Genomic DNA, 18,249 nt, shown 5'->3' with positions numbered 1-18,249 from the left:
TTCATTTCGGTCCTAAACTCTTTATCTGCCCCCACAGGCGGCTCCGTGCGACCGGCCAAAGGATGGAAGGCCGAACACAAGGCCGCCCGCACACTGGGCATCATCATGGGCGTCTTTCTGCTCTGCTGGCTGCCCTTCTTTCTGTGGTGAGTGATAGGCCGTAATCCGTAATCCGTAGTCGGTAATCGGTTGGCCGACATCTTATGGCGGCTCATCCCCATACTCATTCTTACACACTTCTGCCTTCCCATCCAGGTATGTCATCACATCGCTCTGCGGACCCGCCTGCCCCTGCCCCGATGTGCTCGTCGTGGTGTTATTCTGGATCGGTTACTTCAACTCCACGCTGAATCCGCTTATATATGCCTACTTTAATCGCGATTTCCGCGAGGCATTCCGCAATACGCTCGAGTGTGTGTTGCCCTGTCTGGAGAAACGAAATCCCTACAACGCCTACTACGTCTAGACCGGATCCCTATGCATCGCAACCACATCCCCCCTTCGATATGGAACAATGCCCCTATAAGTGATATTTAATACTTGAGTGAATCGTTATACCAAAGGAAGAAAAACAAAAAGGAAAGCAAAGGAAAACAAGGGCGACGGCAATACCAGAAGCAAAATCCTTGGAGCTAAGCAATACTCAATGTGTGTTTATGTATACGTGTACAATTTCATTTAAGCAACGATAGGGAATTTAAATTAAAGTTGTGTTCTGAGCCCGCCAAGCAGCGGTTGCAGGGACAATGCTGCCCCGGAACTATACTATCCATATATAAGTGTTGTTTGTCCAACTAAACAGGAGATATACGTAAAAAAAATATACATATATGGGATAAAAAATAAAAACCAATTAGTAAGCGCGCCACTCTATGCATAGAAAAATTCCAATTTAAAGTGAAATGTTGTCAAATGGATTGTAAGAATCATGTAAGGTCCTTCGGCCTGTCGAAGATAATACACTATTTCCATCGATTATTTTACTTCCATTTGTGAATTCATTTCTCTGAGAAAGTTATTACTTTGTCTTTGCTCTCAAGACTACGGACCACATTTCTGAATAGACATTTGTTAATTTGAGTTTATAAAAAACATATTTTAAAAAAACGAATTTGGAGAAACTTTTCTTTACCACTTTTATTTTAACACTCAAAAGAACCGAAAATCATGGAAAAAGTGAAATGCCATAATCTTACCTATAGCATTAAGTATCATATGTATCCTAGAAAACTAGCAAACCAAATCTACATAATCGAGTTAAATAAAATTGAAAATTATGAATTACGCAATCGAAATTATGTAAAGAAAAAATAGAGAATGAATGAGAATTGTCTAGGTGACGTTATGAATTTTCAAGCAGAAAGACAATCTACCAATGGGTAAACAAGAATGAACTTTGAACAACCAAAATTGGCAAGCTGTAGGAAATTTCGCTATTCGCTGTAAAATCGATTCACTTATTTCAATTTAGTTAGTTCTATTCCCCTCTCTCCTGAGTTGCGACGACTTTTGTGATAGTAAAGGAAATTGATTGTACTTCTAGTTGAATTGGTTTGCGTTGAGCAAGTAATGCATCCCGTCTCAGAATCTGTACTATGTATGTGCGTGTGTCTAAGTGTGTAAGGCCATATATCGCTATGTATTTAAATGTACTTGCTGAACTAAACTATTGCAAATTAAAGTGTGAAAATAACGTGTTTTAAAAGCTGTTTGTCCTTTGTTCAGGTAATATTGTAATAATAATGGGTAAACGGGGTAAATATTAAAAGACAGTGACAAAATCTGTAAATGAATAATAACATAAAAACCTTTCATAAAAACAGATAAAAACTAAGTCTGTGTTCGATATATTCACCAATGTAGGTATCCTAAAAACGGCAATAACCCTTTCTTCTGGGAACACATCTTAAATTGTAAACATTTTTTCAAAAACTATAGGTTGAAAACCTTTGAATAATTTATTACTTAAATTATCATAAACATGGATGCTAAATTCCTGAGCCCATCAGTTTTGTAAAATTCAAACTTCCCATTAGTTACCATAATTTCCATGATTTTAAAAGTTAATCTTTCAATGCAATATCAATGCATCATATCAAAAAGAAAAACAAAATGATATTTTTTAATTTTAAAATATATACATTTTTTATTTCCTTATAATTTAGTTTTTTATAAATTATTATGTTGCCTAACTTAAGACTGGAATACTATAGTTATAACTTAGTTAAGTATGATTTTCTTCGAGAATGGCAATCAATAGATTTATATCACTTTTAGGAACTTCAACTAACTAAGGATAAGACTCTTTGGCTTTAGTCGACCTCCTCGACAGTGGGTCCCGAGTAGCCGCCGAATCCTCCGGCCTGCTGGCCACAGTTGGCTCCTGGACCTCCAGCTGCTCCCGCTCCCGCTCCCGCTGCCTGCTGATGCATCTTGGTCATGATGGGGGAGCAGTGGCGGGTGAGCTCCTCCAGCTTGTGGTCGAACTCCTCCTTCTCGGCAGTGGTGTTGCTGTCCAGCCACCGGATAATCTCGTTGCACTTCTCCAGGACGGAGTTCTTGTCCGCCTCTTCCAGTTTGCCGGCGGGAGCCTGATCCACAGCCTGCTTCACGTTGAAGACGTAGCTCTCCAGGGCATTTCTAGAGGTGATGCGCTGGCGCTGCTTCTCGTCCTCATCCGCGTACTTCTCGGCCTCGTTCACCATGCGGTCGATCTCGGCCTGCGAGAGGCGTCCCTTGTCGTTCTTGATCGTGATGTTCTTGGCCTTGCCCGTGCTCATCTCCTTGGCGGCGACGTTCAGGATTCCGTTGGCGTCCATGTCGAAGGTGACCTCTATCTGGGGAACCCCTCTGGGCGCAGGCGGAATGCCGGACAGGTCGAAGGTGCCCAGTGCATTGTTGTCCTTGGTCATCGCCCGCTCGCCCTCGTACACCTGGATGGAGACTCCTGGCTGGTTGTCCGCGTACGTGGAGAAGGTCTTGGTCTGCTTGCACGGGATGCGGCAGTTGCGCTCGATCAGCTTGGTCATCACCCCGCCAGCGGTCTCGATTCCGAGTGAGAGCGGGGCCACGTCCACCAGCAGCACGTCCTGGATCTTGCCGCTCTGGTCTCCGCTGAGGATGGCGGCCTGCACCGCCGCTCCGTAGGCCACCGCCTCGTCCGGGTTGATGGAGAGGTTGAGGCTCTTGCCGTGGAAGAACTGCTGCAGCAGGCTCTGCACCTTGGGAATGCGCGTGGATCCGCCGACTAGCACGATGTCGTGGATCTGGCCCTTGTCCATCCTGGCGTCGGTGAGGGCCTTCTCCACGGGCTGCAGGGTGTTGCGGAAGAGGTCGGCGCACAGCTCCTCGAACCTGGCGCGGCTCACCTTGGTGTAGAAGTCGTGTCCCTCGAACAGGGCGTCGATCTCGATGGTGGCCTCGGTGCTGGAAGAGAGCGTGCGCTTGGCCCGCTCGGCAGCCGTCCTGAGGCGTCGCAGGGCTCGGGGATTGGAGCGCAGGTCCTTCTTGTACTTGCGCTTGAACTCCTCCGCCAGGTGGGTGACCAGTCGGTTGTCGAAGTCCTCGCCTCCCAGGTGGGTGTCTCCGGCGGTGGAGCGCACCTCGAACAGGGATCCCTCGTCGATGGTCAGGATGGAGACGTCGAAGGTGCCGCCGCCCAGGTCGAAGATGAGCACGTTGCGCTCTCCCTTGAGGTTCTTGTCCAGCCCGTAGGCCAGAGCCGCCGCCGTGGGCTCGTTGATGATGCGGAGCACATTAAGGCCGGCGATGTGGCCGGCGTCCTTGGTGGCCTGGCGCTGGGAGTCGTTGAAGTAGGCGGGCACCGTGATGACCGCGTCCGTGATGCTCTCGCCCAGATACGCCTCCGCCGTCTCCTTCATCTTGGCCAGCACCATCGAGCTGATCTCCTCGGGGGCGAACCGCTTGGCCTCGCCCTTGAACTCCACCCCGATCTTGGGCTTTCCGCCGTCGCTGACCACCTTGAAGGGCCAGTGCTTCATGTCCTCCGCGATCTTGGGGTCGTCGTACTTGCGTCCGATGAGCCGCTTGGCGTCGAAGACAGTGTTCCTGGGGTTCATGGCCACCTGGTTCTTGGCGGGATCGCCGATGAGGCGCTCCGAGTCTGTGAAGGCCACGTAGGATGGGGTGGTGCGGTTGCCCTGGTCGTTGGCGATGATCTCCACCTTGCCGTGTTGGTAGACACCCACGCAGGAGAACGTGGTGCCCAGATCGATTCCAATAGCAGGCATTGTGTGTGTTTGGGTTTGCTCCTTACTTGGATAGTATGGATAGATGGGTACGAGATAGTTCCTTCTTGTCTTCAGTAATAGCTTCTTGGTTAAGTTTGGAATTTACTTTACTTTAATCACTTTAACTTTAACAGTTTGTTGCAGATTGTTTAGCTTTTTCAGCTGCGTTTGGTTTGCTTAGCTTTTGCTTAGCGATGTTTTCAGTTTGCTTGTTTGAGTTGAATTGACGCTAAGAGAACCGAGCGGCCCTATTTATACTCCGGCGCTCTCTTCGCGAACATTCGAGAGCGGCGCTCTCGAAATAACGAGAACTGTGTGCTGTTGGTGGTGCACCAGAGCGAGATAGCAGTCTATTAAGAGAGGCTGGACAGCTGTAAAAGAAATTTCTCGAATTTCCCCGAACAAACAAACAAACCTACCGCAACAAATGGTTGGTTTGTTTTGGTTTCTGGAATATTCCCGAGATTTTATTTGTTTATATTAAAGACCAAACACTATCTAAAAGTTAGTTTAAATATAGTCGTGAACAGAAAGAGACCCTTCTAGACGATAAAAAGGCGATAAAACACATATTGGTGAAGTAACTTCTAAAGGACTTCTACCAAAGACATTAGAATATGAAGCCCTTACTGTTAAATTTACTATACATTTTTAATAATTTTAAGTCTGTTCCGGTTCAGATACTATTGTACAGGATGCATTTTGGGCCTATTGGTACCACTTAATTCCTTCGTAAGAAGCCTTTGATCATGGATAGTTGAGAACTGGGTTCTTGCCCAATAAATTCTGCAAATTTGGGATACATTTTTCGAAATTTTTAATACGAAAATATACATTTAAACATTTTAATTGATTATTTTATTTTTTTTGCATGTAACTTTTTTTTTAGTGTATTAGACATAATTAAAATTCCAAAAAAAATTGTTAGTAAAGGCGCTTCAATGTAGAAATAAAAAAAACACATTCTTAGCCATAATTTACAAATAATAATAATTTTAAAGGTTTGCACGAAATAAGCTTTGACATTAAAAAAGTCAATGATCTTAGTTTTTTTTTAATTTTAAGTGTTATTCTATGGAATCTAAAAATAAAGAAGTGGGTTAATAATGGCCAGAATACTACCTAACATAACTGCATTTAAATTTTGGTAAATAATCGTATACATAGTTTGTTAGCTATACGAGTTTGAATTTTAAGCCACTGTATTATCGGCGTGGGTATTTACAAAGACCAATATAATCTATATATTGGTCTATATATATATGCATATTCTAATGTCTTTGCTTCTACTCTATGAGTTACGGGTATAAATAGTTTTAGTTTATTTTAGTAGGAGATAAGGTAAGGAAAACGAACGCCCTTCAACTATTTCTGTTCACGACTAAATTTAAACTAACTTTTAGATAGTGTTTGGTCTTTATTATAAACAAATAAAATCGCGCGAATATTCCAGAAACCCAAACAACCAAAATAACCCAACCATTTGTTGCGGTAGGTTTGTTTGTTTGTTCGGGGAAATTCGAGAAATTTCGAGTGCAGCCGTCCACCCTCTCTTAAAAGACTGCTATCTTGCACCACCAACAGCACACAGTTCTCGTTATTTCGAGAGCGCCGCTCTCGAATGTTCGCGAAGAGAGCGCCGGAGTATAAATAGGGCCGCTCGGTTCTCTTAGCGTCAATTCAACTCAAACAAGCAAACTGAAAACATCGCTAAGCAAAAGCTAAGCAAACCAAACGCAGCTGAAAAAGCTAAACAATCTGCAACAAACTGTTAAAGTTAAAGTGATTAAAGTAAAGTAAATTCCAAACTTAACCAAGAAGCTATTACTGAAGACAAGAAGGAACTATCTCGTACCCATCTATCCATACTATCCAAGTAAGGAGCAAACCCAAACACACACAATGCCTGCTATTGGAATCGATCTGGGCACCACGTTCTCCTGCGTGGGTGTCTACCAACACGGCAAGGTGGAGATCATCGCCAACGACCAGGGCAACCGCACCACCCCATCCTACGTGGCCTTCACAGACTCGGAGCGCCTCATCGGCGATCCCGCCAAGAACCAGGTGGCCATGAACCCCAGGAACACTGTCTTCGACGCCAAGCGGCTCATCGGACGCAAGTACGACGACCCCAAGATCGCGGAGGACATGAAGCACTGGCCCTTCAAGGTGGTCAGCGACGGTGGAAAGCCCAAGATCGGGGTGGAGTTCAAGGGCGAGGCCAAGCGGTTCGCCCCCGAGGAGATCAGCTCGATGGTGCTGGCCAAGATGAAGGAGACGGCGGAGGCGTATCTGGGCGAGAGCATCACAGACGCGGTCATCACGGTGCCCGCCTACTTCAACGACTCCCAGCGCCAGGCCACCAAGGACGCCGGCCACATCGCCGGTCTGAATGTGCTCCGCATCATCAACGAGCCCACGGCGGCGGCTCTGGCCTACGGGCTGGACAAGAACCTCAAGGGAGAGCGCAACGTGCTCATCTTCGACCTGGGCGGCGGCACCTTCGACGTCTCCATCCTGACCATCGACGAGGGATCCCTGTTCGAGGTGCGCTCCACCGCCGGAGACACCCACCTGGGAGGCGAGGACTTCGACAACCGGCTGGTCACCCACCTGGCGGAGGAGTTCAAGCGCAAGTACAAGAAGGACCTGCGCTCCAATCCCCGTGCCCTGAGACGCCTCAGGACGGCTGCCGAGCGGGCCAAGCGCACGCTCTCCTCCAGCACCGAGGCCACCATCGAGATCGACGCCCTGTTCGAGGGACACGACTTCTACACCAAGGTGAGCCGCGCCAGGTTCGAGGAGCTGTGCGCCGACCTCTTCCGCAACACCCTGCAGCCCGTGGAGAAGGCCCTCACGGACGCCAGGATGGACAAGGGCCAGATCCACGACATCGTGCTGGTCGGCGGATCCACGCGCATTCCCAAGGTGCAGAGCCTGCTGCAGCAGTTCTTCCACGGCAAGAGCCTCAACCTCTCTATCAACCCGGACGAGGCGGTGGCCTACGGAGCGGCGGTGCAGGCCGCCATCCTCAGCGGAGACCAGAGCGGCAAGATCCAGGACGTGCTGCTGGTGGACGTGGCCCCGCTCTCACTCGGAATCGAGACCGCCGGCGGGGTGATGACCAAGCTGATCGAGCGCAACTGCCGCATCCCGTGCAAGCAGACCAAGACCTTCTCCACGTACGCGGACAACCAGCCAGGAGTCTCCATCCAGGTGTACGAGGGCGAGCGGGCGATGACCAAGGACAACAACGCACTGGGCACCTTCGATCTGTCCGGCATTCCCCCTGCGCCCAGAGGGGTACCCCAGATAGAGGTCACCTTCGACATGGACGCAAACGGAATCCTGAACGTCGCCGCCAAGGAGATGAGCACGGGCAAGGCCAAGAACATCACGATCAAGAACGACAAGGGACGCCTCTCGCAGGCTGAGATCGACCGCATGGTGAACGAGGCCGAGAAGTACGCGGATGAGGACGAGAAGCAGCGCCAGCGCATAACATCTCGGAATGCCCTGGAGAGCTACGTCTTCAACGTGAAGCAGGCTGTGGATCAGGCGCCGGCTGGCAAACTGGACGAGGCGGACAAGAGCTCCGTCCTGGAGAAGTGCAACGAGATCATTCGGTGGCTGGACAGCAACACCACTGCCGAGAAGGAGGAGTTCGACCACAAGCTGGAGGAGCTCACCCGCCACTGCTCCCCCATCATGACCAAGATGCATCAGCAGGCAGCGGGAGCGGGAGCGGGAGCAGCAGGTGGCCCAGGAGCCAACTGTGGCCAGCAGGCCGGAGGATTTGGCGGCTACTCGGGACCCACAGTCGAGGAGGTGGACTAAGCCAAAGAGTCTTATCATTAGTTAGTTGAAGTTCCTAAAAGTGATATAAATCAATTGATTGCCATTCTCGTAGAATAACTACATTATTCCAGTCTTAAGTTAGCAACAAATTATAAAAGCTTAATTAGCAATATGAAAAATAAATATATTATTTATCTTACTTTATAAACATAACTCCATTGCGTTTTATATCTCGAAACGGGGGGGCTTTTTTAGAGCTGCATAGAAAACTAAGTAAAACATAATAACAGTAATTAGTTGCAAAGTTACTGAAATGTGCTTTTACATACAATTTTTAAATTTTTTGAACATTATAAAAAAGGTTTTTTATGAACTGGTATTTTAAAATTTCTTTAATTTTGGCGAATGGCTGTTGAAAGCTTTTGCGCCCAACGAAACAACTTCAGAACACGAGTTGGCAGCCCCTTAAATCAGCTGTTGGCAGTGAGATGCAGAGCAATCCGAAAACCCGCCTACAAATATTGTTATTTTGATAAGATTACCGATACGGATTACAGAATGGAGCCGCCGTACGCCCCGCTAAGTGAATCCTGCGCCAAGGCGCTGGGCGACAAGGTGTACGAGAAACGGAAGCTGGCCTCCCAGGAAATCGAGAAGTGAGTAACCCACTGCATGGCGTCACCAAGATTCCTTACCCCCAATTGGAAAATCCTACTCTCCAACAGAATGGTCACTGAATTCAACAACAAGAACAATTCGGCCCAGATCCGTAAGCTGATCGAAGTGCTATCCACGGATTATGCGACATCACGGGATGCAAACCGGCGAAAAGGGGCGCTTATCGGTCTCGCAGCCACGGGATTGGGGCTTGGCAAGGTAAATCCATTAGTCATCGGATTCATAGGCAAATAGCTGACACATCTCTTGCTTTTCCAGGACTCGGACAAGTATGTCCAGGGCCTGGTGACGCCCATAATGACGTGTCTTTCGGATCCCGACCTGCGTGTGCGCTACTTTGCCTGCGAGTCCTTGTACAACGTGGTCAAGGTGGCCCGATCCGCCATTATTCCCTTCTTTCCGGAGCTTTTTGCGGCTCTATCCCGCCTGGTCACCGATTCCGATCAGATGGTTAAGGACGGCAGCGAGTTACTGGATCGCCTGCTAAAGGTTCATATAATTTATAATTTTTAATTCCTAAAAAATATGCGTATTAATATCACCCCCATTTTCCACAGGACATTGTCACGGAATCCTCGCAGACCTTCAATCTGCAGGCCTTCATTCCTCTGCTGCGCGAGCACATCTATGTGAAGGATGCCTTTGCCCGTCAGTATGTGATCTCATGGATATCCATCCTGAACGCCGTGCCGGACATTAATATGGTCAACTATTTGACCGAAATTCTGGATGGGCTATTTGTAATGCTCGAGGATAATACGCCCGAGATCCAGAGAATGTGTGAGACCACGATTAGTCAGTTCCTGAAGTCCATAAGGAGTGACTCGTCATCCGTGCGAATGGAGGACACCATTAATACGCTGATAACCCACGCTCAATCGCCCAATGAGCTGATCAAATCAATTGCAATCACCTGGATCCGGGAGTTTGTCCAAATATTCGGCCCCAATGTGCTGCCCTATGCCAGCGGAATATTTACGGCAATATTGCCTTGTCTGGAGTACAATGTGGAGTCCAAAAGGAGTAAGATGGTTTCCTTTTATTCACATAAATCATGTCTTTAATATATATTCAACTTTTTTAGGCATTAAAGAGTGCGCTGTATCGGTCAACAACTCGATGATGTCACTGGTTTCCACCAAGGAACTAAAAACACAGACGGTGGCCAAAATTGATTTGCGTTCAATTATGGACGTCCTTTCTCAGTATCTCACGCACAATTCCATGCACACAAAGATCGCTGTACTCAAGTGGATCCATCATCTGTTCACCAACTTTCCTAACGAAATGTCCGTGCATGCGAGTAACTTAAATAATAACCTGCTCTCAACTCTGGCCGATAATTCGGATGAGGTGGTACTCCAAAGTCTATCTGTTTTGGCGGAAATCGTAAATTCCCAGGATAACAGGGGTAAGAAATTCCTGCTGGACACTAAGCGAAATTTAGTTAAATATATATTTTATGCAGAGTTGAACGACTTCAACAAATCGCACTATCGTAAGTTTTTACTTAGCCTATTGAATCTCTTCAACGAAGAGAAACTCATCTTGGAGAACAGAGCCAGTCTTATTATAAGGTAACTACATAAAGATATTGTTTATAATAATTTTTAATCAATTTTCATTTAGAAAACTTTGTGTGTTGCTGAATGCCGAATACATTTACCGCACCTTTGCGGAAATAATTGCGGAGGAGGTGCCCAACCTAAAGTTTGCCTCCACCGTTGTGCGCCTGCTGAACATCATTTTGCTCACCTCAACGGAGCTCTTCGAGTTGCGTACCAGCCTGCGAAACATTTCCAACGAAAAGTCAGCGGATCTCTTTCAATGCCTCTACAAGAGTTGGGCCCACTGTCCAGTGTCCACGCTGTCCTTGTGCCTGTTGGCCCAGAGCTACCAGCATGTATCCCATTTGGTTACTTTATTGTAAGTTATTGATAGAAATAATTCGTCTGTAAGTTTATTAAGTGTCTATCTTCTAGTGCTGATGTTGAAATCACCTTAGAGCTGCTTACCGAATTGGACAAACTGGTTCAATTGATAGAGTCCCCCATTTTCGCTCCTTTGCGCCTCACGCTCGTTTCCAAGGCGAATAATTGCGCGGATGCTCAGTACTTGGCGCACGCCTTGTTTGGCATCCTCATGTTGCTACCGCAGACAGAGGCTTTTGATACTCTTCGGAATCGCCTGCAATGCGTCCCCAACTATTGGGGTCACGATCCCATGTAAGATGTTTCCTCAACTTCTATCTTTTGGAATGTAATTGTTATTTTACCCACAGAGATGAACGCAACTCATTGGAGTACAAAAGCGGCATAGATTTCGATGCCTTGGAACAACACTTCATCAAATTACAGAGAGCGCACCGCGAGCAACGTATTGTACACCGAAAACGGAGTGTAATTACTCCGGAAAGTAACTAACCTTCTTAAGCATACCTTATTTATGTAGCCTGTGATTCAGTGTGCAGTCTTTTTATTCGCCACATGCGTTTTAATAAATTTGAATCTAATATTCCGTTCATTTCATAAGTTCTGATAAATGAACAAAATATATGTTTCAACAAAATTCATAAGAAAAATGACCAAAATTTTAGTTTTCTCTAGCACCGAAGATAATAAATAAGACAATCCTTTTCCCTAACAATATCTTTTATTTAAATTTTCGAATACCTGTTGGCAGCGAAGTGCAATGATGCTGGTACATTTGCAAAAGGAAGATGGTATCATCCAGGGTCAGTTCTGCCTTGGACAAGGTCTTAATCCGATTTTTAACCTTATTAAGGATCTCACACTCGGGTGGCGTGAAAGTTTCCACAATCTGAAATGCAATTAGTCGGTTAAAAATAGATTTACTTTCGCTTTTAATTATAAGTACCTCTGCAATATATTCGTCAGTTTCGCCCCGTTCCTTCATTGTTTCAACTATACTATCCAATCTTTGCGATTTTTCAATAAGACCCTTGTGCTCGTTTTTTTCAAAGTTGGATCGTTCTATTGTGTTATAAAGAGACTTGTAGCTCGCATCCAGCATCATTCTCACGGTCTGAAATATAAGATGTTAGTGAAATCCCACTGATTACTAACCATCGTTACTTACATCCTTTTCCTTGACTTGGAACAGATAAAAGGCTTTGGCGGGACCATTACTGCCGCCGCCCGGTTTCTTAATAATCTTCACGTGAATAAATTGTTCCTGGAACAAATTATACGCCAGTGATTTGGCCTCTTTCGAGGGAATCATAGCCTCCTTCTGCAGATCCTCCTGTTCTATGTATTTCTTGCATCGAATCACTCGAAATATGCGGGCTGCCTTTGAGCCAAAGCGTTCGGTGATGACAGACTCGACACAGGCAAAGGCAAGTGACTCGAAGGCATGTTCCATGTCCACCACGTACACCCCGCCACCCATGTCTCCCACTCTCCGGAAGAAACCCAGTGAGTCGTCGGCTGGAAAGTAAGAAAACCAACTTAACAATGTTTTCACAGTTTATAGGGAAGTATACCCACTCAACAGACTAATGTACTGGTCCAAATACTTCATAAGATCCAGGTTGTTGGATTTCCTTTCGATGGCCTGTTTAATTTCCACAAAGGTTATCTGGTTGGAAAGTTTCTGAAAAACGATATTAATTATATTTTACGATGCGTATAAATAACTAGTAACTTACTCTCTGCCACGGATCGGTTGTATTATACATAATCTTCAATATAAAACGAAAGCACTCTGCCGCATTTTCGCCAAGTTTACGTTCAATTGCATCCACCATGATGGTGTCGCGAAAGTCCTGATGGAAACGATCGTAGTTAAGGTTCCACACCATAGTGCTGTCCTTGGCCTCCGCCAGGGTGGCTTCTCCTTTTCGTATCTTGGCCAGCAGCTGAAGATCAATATTGGGATGCCTGAAGAAATCGCACTCGTTGGTCTCGAATTTCGGTATATTCTCGTCCTGGTCGTCGCCCACCAAGAGTTCGGGTCTCTTGATGATGTAGTGATCGGTGACCATTTGGAGGAAGGTGTTGCGGTAGGATTCCGGGCTCTCGGCCTTATTCTCGCCTTCTGTCAGGCACTTGATCAGGATTCCACTGGCCGTATCCGAACCAGAATTGATCAGTTCCTCGGCGATGGAGGCACCCACATTTCCGTACTTTGTTTGCACCAGGTGAACGTAGCTAAAAAGCAAATGCTATTGGATATTTTGACAGGATAGAAGTAACAGAACTCACCGAGGATACCGCAAAAGGCAGATTATATCCTCGCGCCGCAGGGCGTACTCTGCCAGGAAGGGATTCTGCTTGGAGGCGGCAAAGTCGACCAGTCTGTACTTGACCAGCACCGCCAGGGCGAGTCCCACCTCCTTGCGCGAGAACTTGGTGGTGGTGGTGATCTGTCCCAGGGTCCTCGTGGTGGCCGAAAAGAGGCAGTCGGCCACCGCCTGCACCACCTTGCCGAAGCACTGCTCCAGGATGGCGGAGCTGAGATGCGAGTAGTCCGCGGACATGGTTCCTGCCGGAGGTACCTAAAATTTTCCATTAATCTCTCTCTTTTATTAATAACAAACAATTTTACCTGCTGATAATGTGGATCAAACAAATGGGCAACCAAAACAAAACAGAACCGCGTTGGAGTCAGCTGTTCATCGGAAAGTATCGATAACAAATCGATATTAAGATCTCTTAACAGATCTTCAGAAAATCTTTAAAAACTATTTGGAAAATTATTTCAAAATTACTTGGTAATTAAAGTTTTTTAAATTATAATAATTTAACAAAATGTGACCGAAAGTGCCCTTGAGAATTCCCTGCTAAACCGCTTCGTCCACACTGTAAAAACAAACTTTACACAGGTAGAAGTGTTCCCGCTTGCGTATCTAAATAAACTTAATCTTTGGGGTCTTACCAATGGCCACATGTTGCTCCCAGTTGCATGCGATTACTTCGAATTCTGGGGTGAAGCCCGGCCAAAGTCAGCAGTACGCGCGGCCCTTTATTATAAGTTATATTCTGGCCTCCTGCCCGAGTTCCCCATCTGCTAACGTCGACGAGTACGAGTACTAAGGCCTTTCAGGTTAGAAATTGCGTCAGATAAATGCGCAGGAATCTATTTTAACGCTCTGTTTTCTCATTTGCAGACCAACCATGTCGGATGTGGACTCGGATGGCGAGGCGCCTGGCCAGGAGACGGCACCAGGCACCAGTGCCCTGGATGAGTTCCGGGAGAGCTGGCAGCGGGAGCTTCAAGGTCACATGAACAGTGCCGCCAGGAGCCGTCATCCTGAGGCGGGGGATCCCCAAGCGCTGGCCAATTCCAATCTCAGCGAAGCGGAGCTCCTTCAGGCCAAGGCCGAGAGTCTCTTCCGGACCGCCGTTCTCTTAGAGCAACGTGGCAAGGTCTACGACGCAATACCCTTCTACCGGAAGGCCACCCAGATCGTTCCGGACATCGAGTTCCGGTTCTACGAGCAGCAGAAGCAGCAGCTCAGCGGCGATGCCAGCAAGAAGTACCACAATTTGGCCAGCGATCTGGCCAAGCAACTGGATTTGGGTCAGCCGGATGGTTCGCAGGACCAAGAAGAGATCGTCGACAATCTGTATGAAAAGTTCCAGCAGGACTTGCGGCAGGACAACATCTACAACGGCAAGATGATCGCGTCCAACCGCGATCCTAGTGTCCTGACCACTGGCCTTCACATTGCCGACCTGCCGCCCGAGATTGTGATGCGTATCCTGCGCTGGGTGGTGTCCGCCCAACTGGACATGCGGTCGCTGGAACAGTGTGCCGCCGTTTCCAAGGGTTTCTATGTCTACGCCCGGGATGAGGAGCTTTGGAGGCTAGCCTGTGTCAAGTAAGGAAGGCTTTTAACCAACCAATAACATTAGTTTACAGCCGAAATGCTCTCCTTAGTTCACGAAAATACCACTAATTTTTTTTCGATGGCACAGTTTTTTTAAAGTTTGAAATGTTAAATTTCGGATTTTTCGAATTTCTTCTTATATCTCAACTCATATCCACCCAATTGGTCCAGCTTTCGTTTTATTTTTAAGTCAATAGATCAGAGCTTAACTTTGCCATACAGATCAATATGATTGGATAAATAATGGCAGCGCAGCAGCTCGACAAAGATGAAAAATGTGTGTTTTGGTCGACTGTAAGTCGGCTGTATATGTATATCATAAAAACTCGAAATAAATCCGTTGAAAAATCATAATGAGTACAAACTTAAAGTTTACATCCTACGCAATAAAACAAGCCGGATATGGCCCAAATCAATGGAAAATTGGATTTATGGTGGATTTTTAAAGTTCGGATTTTTCAACTTTTTTCGGTCGACAGAGTCCAAATTTAAGATTTATTATAGGCGGCGACATGTAAACAAAAATTAGTGGTTATATTATATTATAATATAACTAATAAACCTTTTTCTTACAGAGTTTGGGGCCACAACGTTGGCACCTTGGAGGCCCAGGATTCGGACATCAGCAACGTCTACTACTCCTGGCGCGACATGTTCATACGCCGCGAGCGAGTGCTTTTCAATGGCTGCTACATCAGCAAGACGACGTACCTGCGAATGGGCGAGAACAGCTTCCAGGATCAGTTCTACCGGCCTGTGCAGCTGGTGGAGTACTATCGCTACATCCGATTCATGCCCGACGGCAAGGTGCTGATGATGACCAGTGCCGATGAGCCGGCGCAGGGTGTCTCCAAGCTCCGGCATCTGCACAATGTAAGGCCCGAAATGCTAAGGGGTCGCTATAGGCTCTTTGGCAGTACAGTCACTCTGGTGCTCCAGAAGTCGCAGTCCCGGGCAGCCAGTCACATACGGCAGAGGCGCGGCAGTATTATGCCACTGGAGGAGGACTCCTCGCAGTTCCTGATTGAGCTGCGCATCGCGGCGTCCAAGCGCCGCTGCGCCCAGCTGGTGTGGTCACATTACACGCTCGTGCAGAAGCGCAACAAGGTGGACACCAGCTCCGAGTTCGACCTGACGGAGGCGAAGTATCCTCCGCTGAGATTCTCAGCCGTGAAGAGCTATCACCTGGATGCCGATGCACCCTTAGCCTAAGTTCGATAAGCTTCCTGGAAAAGGGGAAATAAAACTCTACGATTTGAAACCCTTTTAGAGGGGGAGTGGAAATAACGAGATATTATTAGCAACTATCCTTAACGGAGTGTCTAAAAAGCTTACAACGTTCTTAACAACTAGAGCATAAAATCTTCCTAGGACAATCGAGAAGCTTAGCTTTTCCTCTGCAGTTTACGTTTAAAATTCGTTGCACCAGTCTGCAACCGAAGCAGCTACAGCGAAGGGTTCTAATGGCTTTAAGATTCGGACTGCACCACAATCTGTTCGTAGCGCATCAGGTCGGGCGTGTCCCAGCAGCTCTTGAGGCAGGTGAAGACCAGCACGTTCCCGTACTCGATTGGCGCATTGCAGCCGTTCACCTGAAACCGGAGCTTGGGAATGAGTGTCGGTAGCAGTTGCACCTCGCAGATGGTCTCTCCCTTGCAGTTCTGACACTTGGGCAGCGGCTCCGTCAGCGGGGCCACCAGCAGCGGCAGCGCATCCCGGGAATACCTGAGAACAGAGCTTCGTAAGAACACGGATAAACTAAAAGGATCTATAATAGTGTTGGGTTGCTCATGAGTGAGTGAACAAAAAAGAATTGGTCACTAAACTGAGTGAGTGAACATGTTCCTTCGAACTTGTTCTTTATTGTTCACTTGTTCATTTTTGCTCACTTGCTACTTTTTGTTGTTCACTTGCTCAGTTTGACTCTCTTATTTGATTTTTTTAGTTCACTTGCTCAGTTGCTCTCTTGCTGTTTTTGGCACGAAAAGTATTTTTTTTTACTTTTAGGATGCATTTTGCATACGGTTTTACAGACAATGAGCTGTTTTCTCAGAGCCAGTAAAAAAGTTAAGGACAGAACAAGTGAACAAGTAAGCAAGTGAACAAGTTAGCAAACTGAGTGAGTTGACTCATGGGAAAAAAGGGGACAAGTGAACATGTTCACCCAAATGAGCAGTTTTTACCCAACACTAATCTATAAGAAAGCTTACCTCAACAATTGGCCCGGATTCTGCTGGATGGTAGTGATAAAATTGTGAAACACTATGTCGCCATGGGCTGGCAGGGCTTTCTCGTAGGACTCGTACTCCTCGCCCGCTTCCCCCGAGCCGGAGGCACCGCCGCCTGTGGGCGAATGAGCCGCCTCCCCGTCCCTCAGTTTGTACTCCTGGTACAGATCACGAATATGGTCCATGCCCAGAGCGCCGCCATAGTTCTCGTACTCCTCCGCCTGCGTCTTGCTCTCCACATCCACTGCAATGTAGTAGGACTTCAGCGTGAGATCCTTGATCTGCGACAGCGAACTCGAGTTCGTGTGCTTCAGCAGGGCGATGAGGTCACGTTCCGGCTTCTTGGGCGTGTCGACCAGCACCACATCCGTTTCGGGGCCCTCGATCTCGGCACAAATGGCCGCCGAGGCTGCACTGGCGCCGGCTCCATCCAAACTGGGTGCGGCGGCCGCTGCACAGTTGGCATTCGGATCATCATCGTCGCCGTTCTGCGGCGAGATCATGTCCATTTGATGGAAGCCCGAGATCAGGTCGTTCTCCAGCGAGGTGCTCTCGTCCTCGTCGTCGTCGTTCTCATCGTTAACTATAGGCTGCTCCAGCTTTACTGGTTCATCCATATCTGCCTTTGCGTACTGCAGGGCATTGGGTCGCACATTGCCATTCCTCTCGTTCTGCTCGTCGTCCGCCGTGATGTCCATGGCCTCGTCCAGCGCCACGATGGCTCCATCGCCCCAATCGTCCGCTCCACTGCACCAGTTGACCGCCTGCAATCCGCTGGACTTGCTGCTCTTTTTCTTTGAGTGCGCCTTTCCAGTGGCCGTGGCCTTGGGCGACTGCTCGCTGATGACCTCGAACTGGTGATCCAAATGCTGGGTGCGCACACAGGCCCAGCTCTTTGGATTCTGCGAGCAGGCGGGGCTCATGCACCCAAAGACATACAGGCTGCGATGGAACTGGGAGCGATCCAGCGGGGCATACATCTGGACGATCAGCGGACGCACTGCACCGCACAGCGGGCATGAGGGAATGGTCACCTCGTGTCTGGGCCAATCCTGTGGGTAAAAATCAATTTCAATTATCAGCTGTCGCTAAGGTCCATGTAATCGCCGCTCTTACGGGTGTGCCGCCGATTTTGTTGGTGCTGCTGTTCAGGAACTGCTCCTGCTTGGCCGTAACCTCCTCATCCTCGTAGCCCAGGTACACCGTTGACTTATTCTTGGCCATTTTTCATGGTTCTATACAAATTCTCTACAATTCTGATCGGAGTGGTTTTTTATTAGCGATGGGCGGGATACGAATTCCTGGGCAGCCAATCGATATTTGCGCATGGCGCTATCGATTTTCGCAGGTATCGAATATTTCACAATCGAGTATAATAACGGTCAAAGCAAGAATTTTAAAATGTGAAATTAGGGAATACAATAAATTTAGTTTTCTT

At 47.4% G+C, this 18,249-nt stretch overlaps 7 protein-coding genes across 8 annotated transcripts in view; 4 read left to right on the top strand and 3 right to left on the bottom strand.

The window, feature by feature from the left end:
* Positions 1–1,668, top strand: part of Octbeta3R (Octopamine beta3 receptor) — a 42,116-nt gene extending 40,448 nt beyond the window's left edge. The window contains exons 8-9 of one of the 2 annotated variants that reach the window (XM_044394058.2): positions 38–146; positions 256–1,668. In XM_044394058.2, coding sequence (XP_044249993.1) covers positions 38–146; positions 256–466 — 320 coding nt within the window. In that variant the 3' untranslated portion in view covers positions 467–1,668. The remainder of the gene's footprint in view (positions 1–37; positions 147–255) is intronic. The other variant, XM_044394059.2, reaches the window with a different exon arrangement.
* A 591-nt stretch (positions 1,669–2,259) lies between these two features.
* On the bottom strand, positions 2,260–4,491 carry LOC108059501 (major heat shock 70 kDa protein Ba-like). The gene has a single exon (XM_044394056.1). It carries the CDS (start codon positions 4,248–4,250, stop codon positions 2,313–2,315), a length of 1,938 nt encoding a protein of 645 aa, XP_044249991.1. The 5' UTR covers positions 4,251–4,491; the 3' UTR covers positions 2,260–2,312.
* Positions 4,492–5,910: 1,419 nt separating this feature from the next.
* On the top strand, positions 5,911–8,264 carry LOC108059512 (major heat shock 70 kDa protein Ba). Its single transcript, XM_044394057.2, has one exon. The coding sequence runs from the start codon at positions 6,153–6,155 to the stop codon at positions 8,088–8,090; it is 1,938 nt and encodes a 645-aa protein (XP_044249992.1). The 5' UTR covers positions 5,911–6,152; the 3' UTR covers positions 8,091–8,264.
* A 250-nt stretch (positions 8,265–8,514) lies between these two features.
* On the top strand, positions 8,515–11,246 carry LOC108059511 (protein VAC14 homolog). Its single transcript, XM_017144837.3, has 9 exons — positions 8,515–8,707; positions 8,777–8,927; positions 8,988–9,218; positions 9,287–9,752; positions 9,814–10,140; positions 10,198–10,306; positions 10,359–10,655; positions 10,712–10,954; positions 11,011–11,246. The coding sequence occupies exons 1-9, from the start codon at positions 8,610–8,612 to the stop codon at positions 11,150–11,152; spliced, it is 2,064 nt and encodes a 687-aa protein (XP_017000326.1). The 5' UTR covers positions 8,515–8,609; the 3' UTR covers positions 11,153–11,246.
* Polr3C (RNA polymerase III subunit C) lies at positions 11,188–13,434 on the bottom strand. Its single transcript, XM_017144840.3, has 7 exons — positions 13,299–13,434; positions 12,956–13,248; positions 12,400–12,901; positions 12,239–12,344; positions 11,829–12,178; positions 11,607–11,774; positions 11,188–11,549 (listed from the first exon to the last, which is right to left on the bottom strand). Exons 2-7 carry the CDS (start codon positions 13,228–13,230, stop codon positions 11,382–11,384), a joined length of 1,569 nt encoding a protein of 522 aa, XP_017000329.2. The 5' UTR covers positions 13,231–13,248; positions 13,299–13,434; the 3' UTR covers positions 11,188–11,381.
* A 71-nt stretch (positions 13,435–13,505) lies between these two features.
* On the top strand, positions 13,506–15,870 carry LOC108059515 (F-box only protein 9). Its single transcript, XM_017144842.3, has 3 exons — positions 13,506–13,796; positions 13,861–14,574; positions 15,159–15,870. The coding sequence occupies exons 2-3, from the start codon at positions 13,868–13,870 to the stop codon at positions 15,793–15,795; spliced, it is 1,344 nt and encodes a 447-aa protein (XP_017000331.2). The 5' UTR covers positions 13,506–13,796; positions 13,861–13,867; the 3' UTR covers positions 15,796–15,870.
* On the bottom strand, positions 15,838–18,175 carry trus (programmed cell death 2 like trus). Its single transcript, XM_017144841.3, has 3 exons — positions 17,928–18,175; positions 16,794–17,863; positions 15,838–16,308 (listed from the first exon to the last, which is right to left on the bottom strand). Exons 1-3 carry the CDS (start codon positions 18,033–18,035, stop codon positions 16,053–16,055), a joined length of 1,434 nt encoding a protein of 477 aa, XP_017000330.2. The 5' UTR covers positions 18,036–18,175; the 3' UTR covers positions 15,838–16,052.
* Between the last annotated feature and the right edge of the window lie 74 nt (positions 18,176–18,249).

The sequence above is a fragment of the Drosophila takahashii genome, chromosome 3R (genome assembly GCF_030179915.1).
Source record: "Drosophila takahashii strain IR98-3 E-12201 chromosome 3R, DtakHiC1v2, whole genome shotgun sequence".
Classification (NCBI taxonomy): domain Eukaryota; kingdom Metazoa; phylum Arthropoda; class Insecta; order Diptera; family Drosophilidae; genus Drosophila; species Drosophila takahashii.
Note: the sequence above shows the minus strand (reverse complement) of the source record. Positions and strands in the feature narration are given on the sequence as shown.

Bases quoted from the DNA above. Each gene is read 5' to 3' on its own strand.
- LOC108059501 (XM_044394056.1), bottom strand. From the start codon at position 4,250: ATGCCTGCTATTGGAATCGATCTGGGCACCACGTTCTCCTGCGTGGGT.
- Polr3C (XM_017144840.3), bottom strand. From the start codon at position 13,230: ATGTCCGCGGACTACTCGCATCTCAGCTCCGCCATCCTGGAGCAGTGC. The intron at 12,179-12,238 runs GTGGGTATACTT...CTTACTTTCCAG, and splicing joins CCAGTACATTAGTCTGTTGA to CCGACGACTCACTGGGTTTC. The intron at 11,775-11,828 runs GTAAGTAACGAT...CTTATATTTCAG, and splicing joins TCCAAGTCAAGGAAAAGGAT to ACCGTGAGAATGATGCTGGA.
- trus (XM_017144841.3), bottom strand. From the start codon at position 18,035: ATGGCCAAGAATAAGTCAACGGTGTACCTGGGCTACGAGGATGAGGAG. The intron at 17,864-17,927 runs GTAAGAGCGGCG...TTTTACCCACAG, and splicing joins ACAAAATCGGCGGCACACCC to GATTGGCCCAGACACGAGGT. The intron at 16,309-16,793 runs GTAAGCTTTCTT...CTCTGTTCTCAG, and splicing joins AATCCGGGCCAATTGTTGAG to GTATTCCCGGGATGCGCTGC.
- LOC108059515 (XM_017144842.3), top strand. From the start codon at position 13,868: ATGTCGGATGTGGACTCGGATGGCGAGGCGCCTGGCCAGGAGACGGCA. The intron at 14,575-15,158 runs GTAAGGAAGGCT...TTTTTCTTACAG, and splicing joins TGGAGGCTAGCCTGTGTCAA to AGTTTGGGGCCACAACGTTG.
- LOC108059512 (XM_044394057.2), top strand. From the start codon at position 6,153: ATGCCTGCTATTGGAATCGATCTGGGCACCACGTTCTCCTGCGTGGGT.
- LOC108059511 (XM_017144837.3), top strand. From the start codon at position 8,610: ATGGAGCCGCCGTACGCCCCGCTAAGTGAATCCTGCGCCAAGGCGCTG. The intron at 10,656-10,711 runs GTAAGTTATTGA...TCTATCTTCTAG, and splicing joins TCCCATTTGGTTACTTTATT to TGCTGATGTTGAAATCACCT. The intron at 10,955-11,010 runs GTAAGATGTTTC...TTTTACCCACAG, and splicing joins TATTGGGGTCACGATCCCAT to AGATGAACGCAACTCATTGG.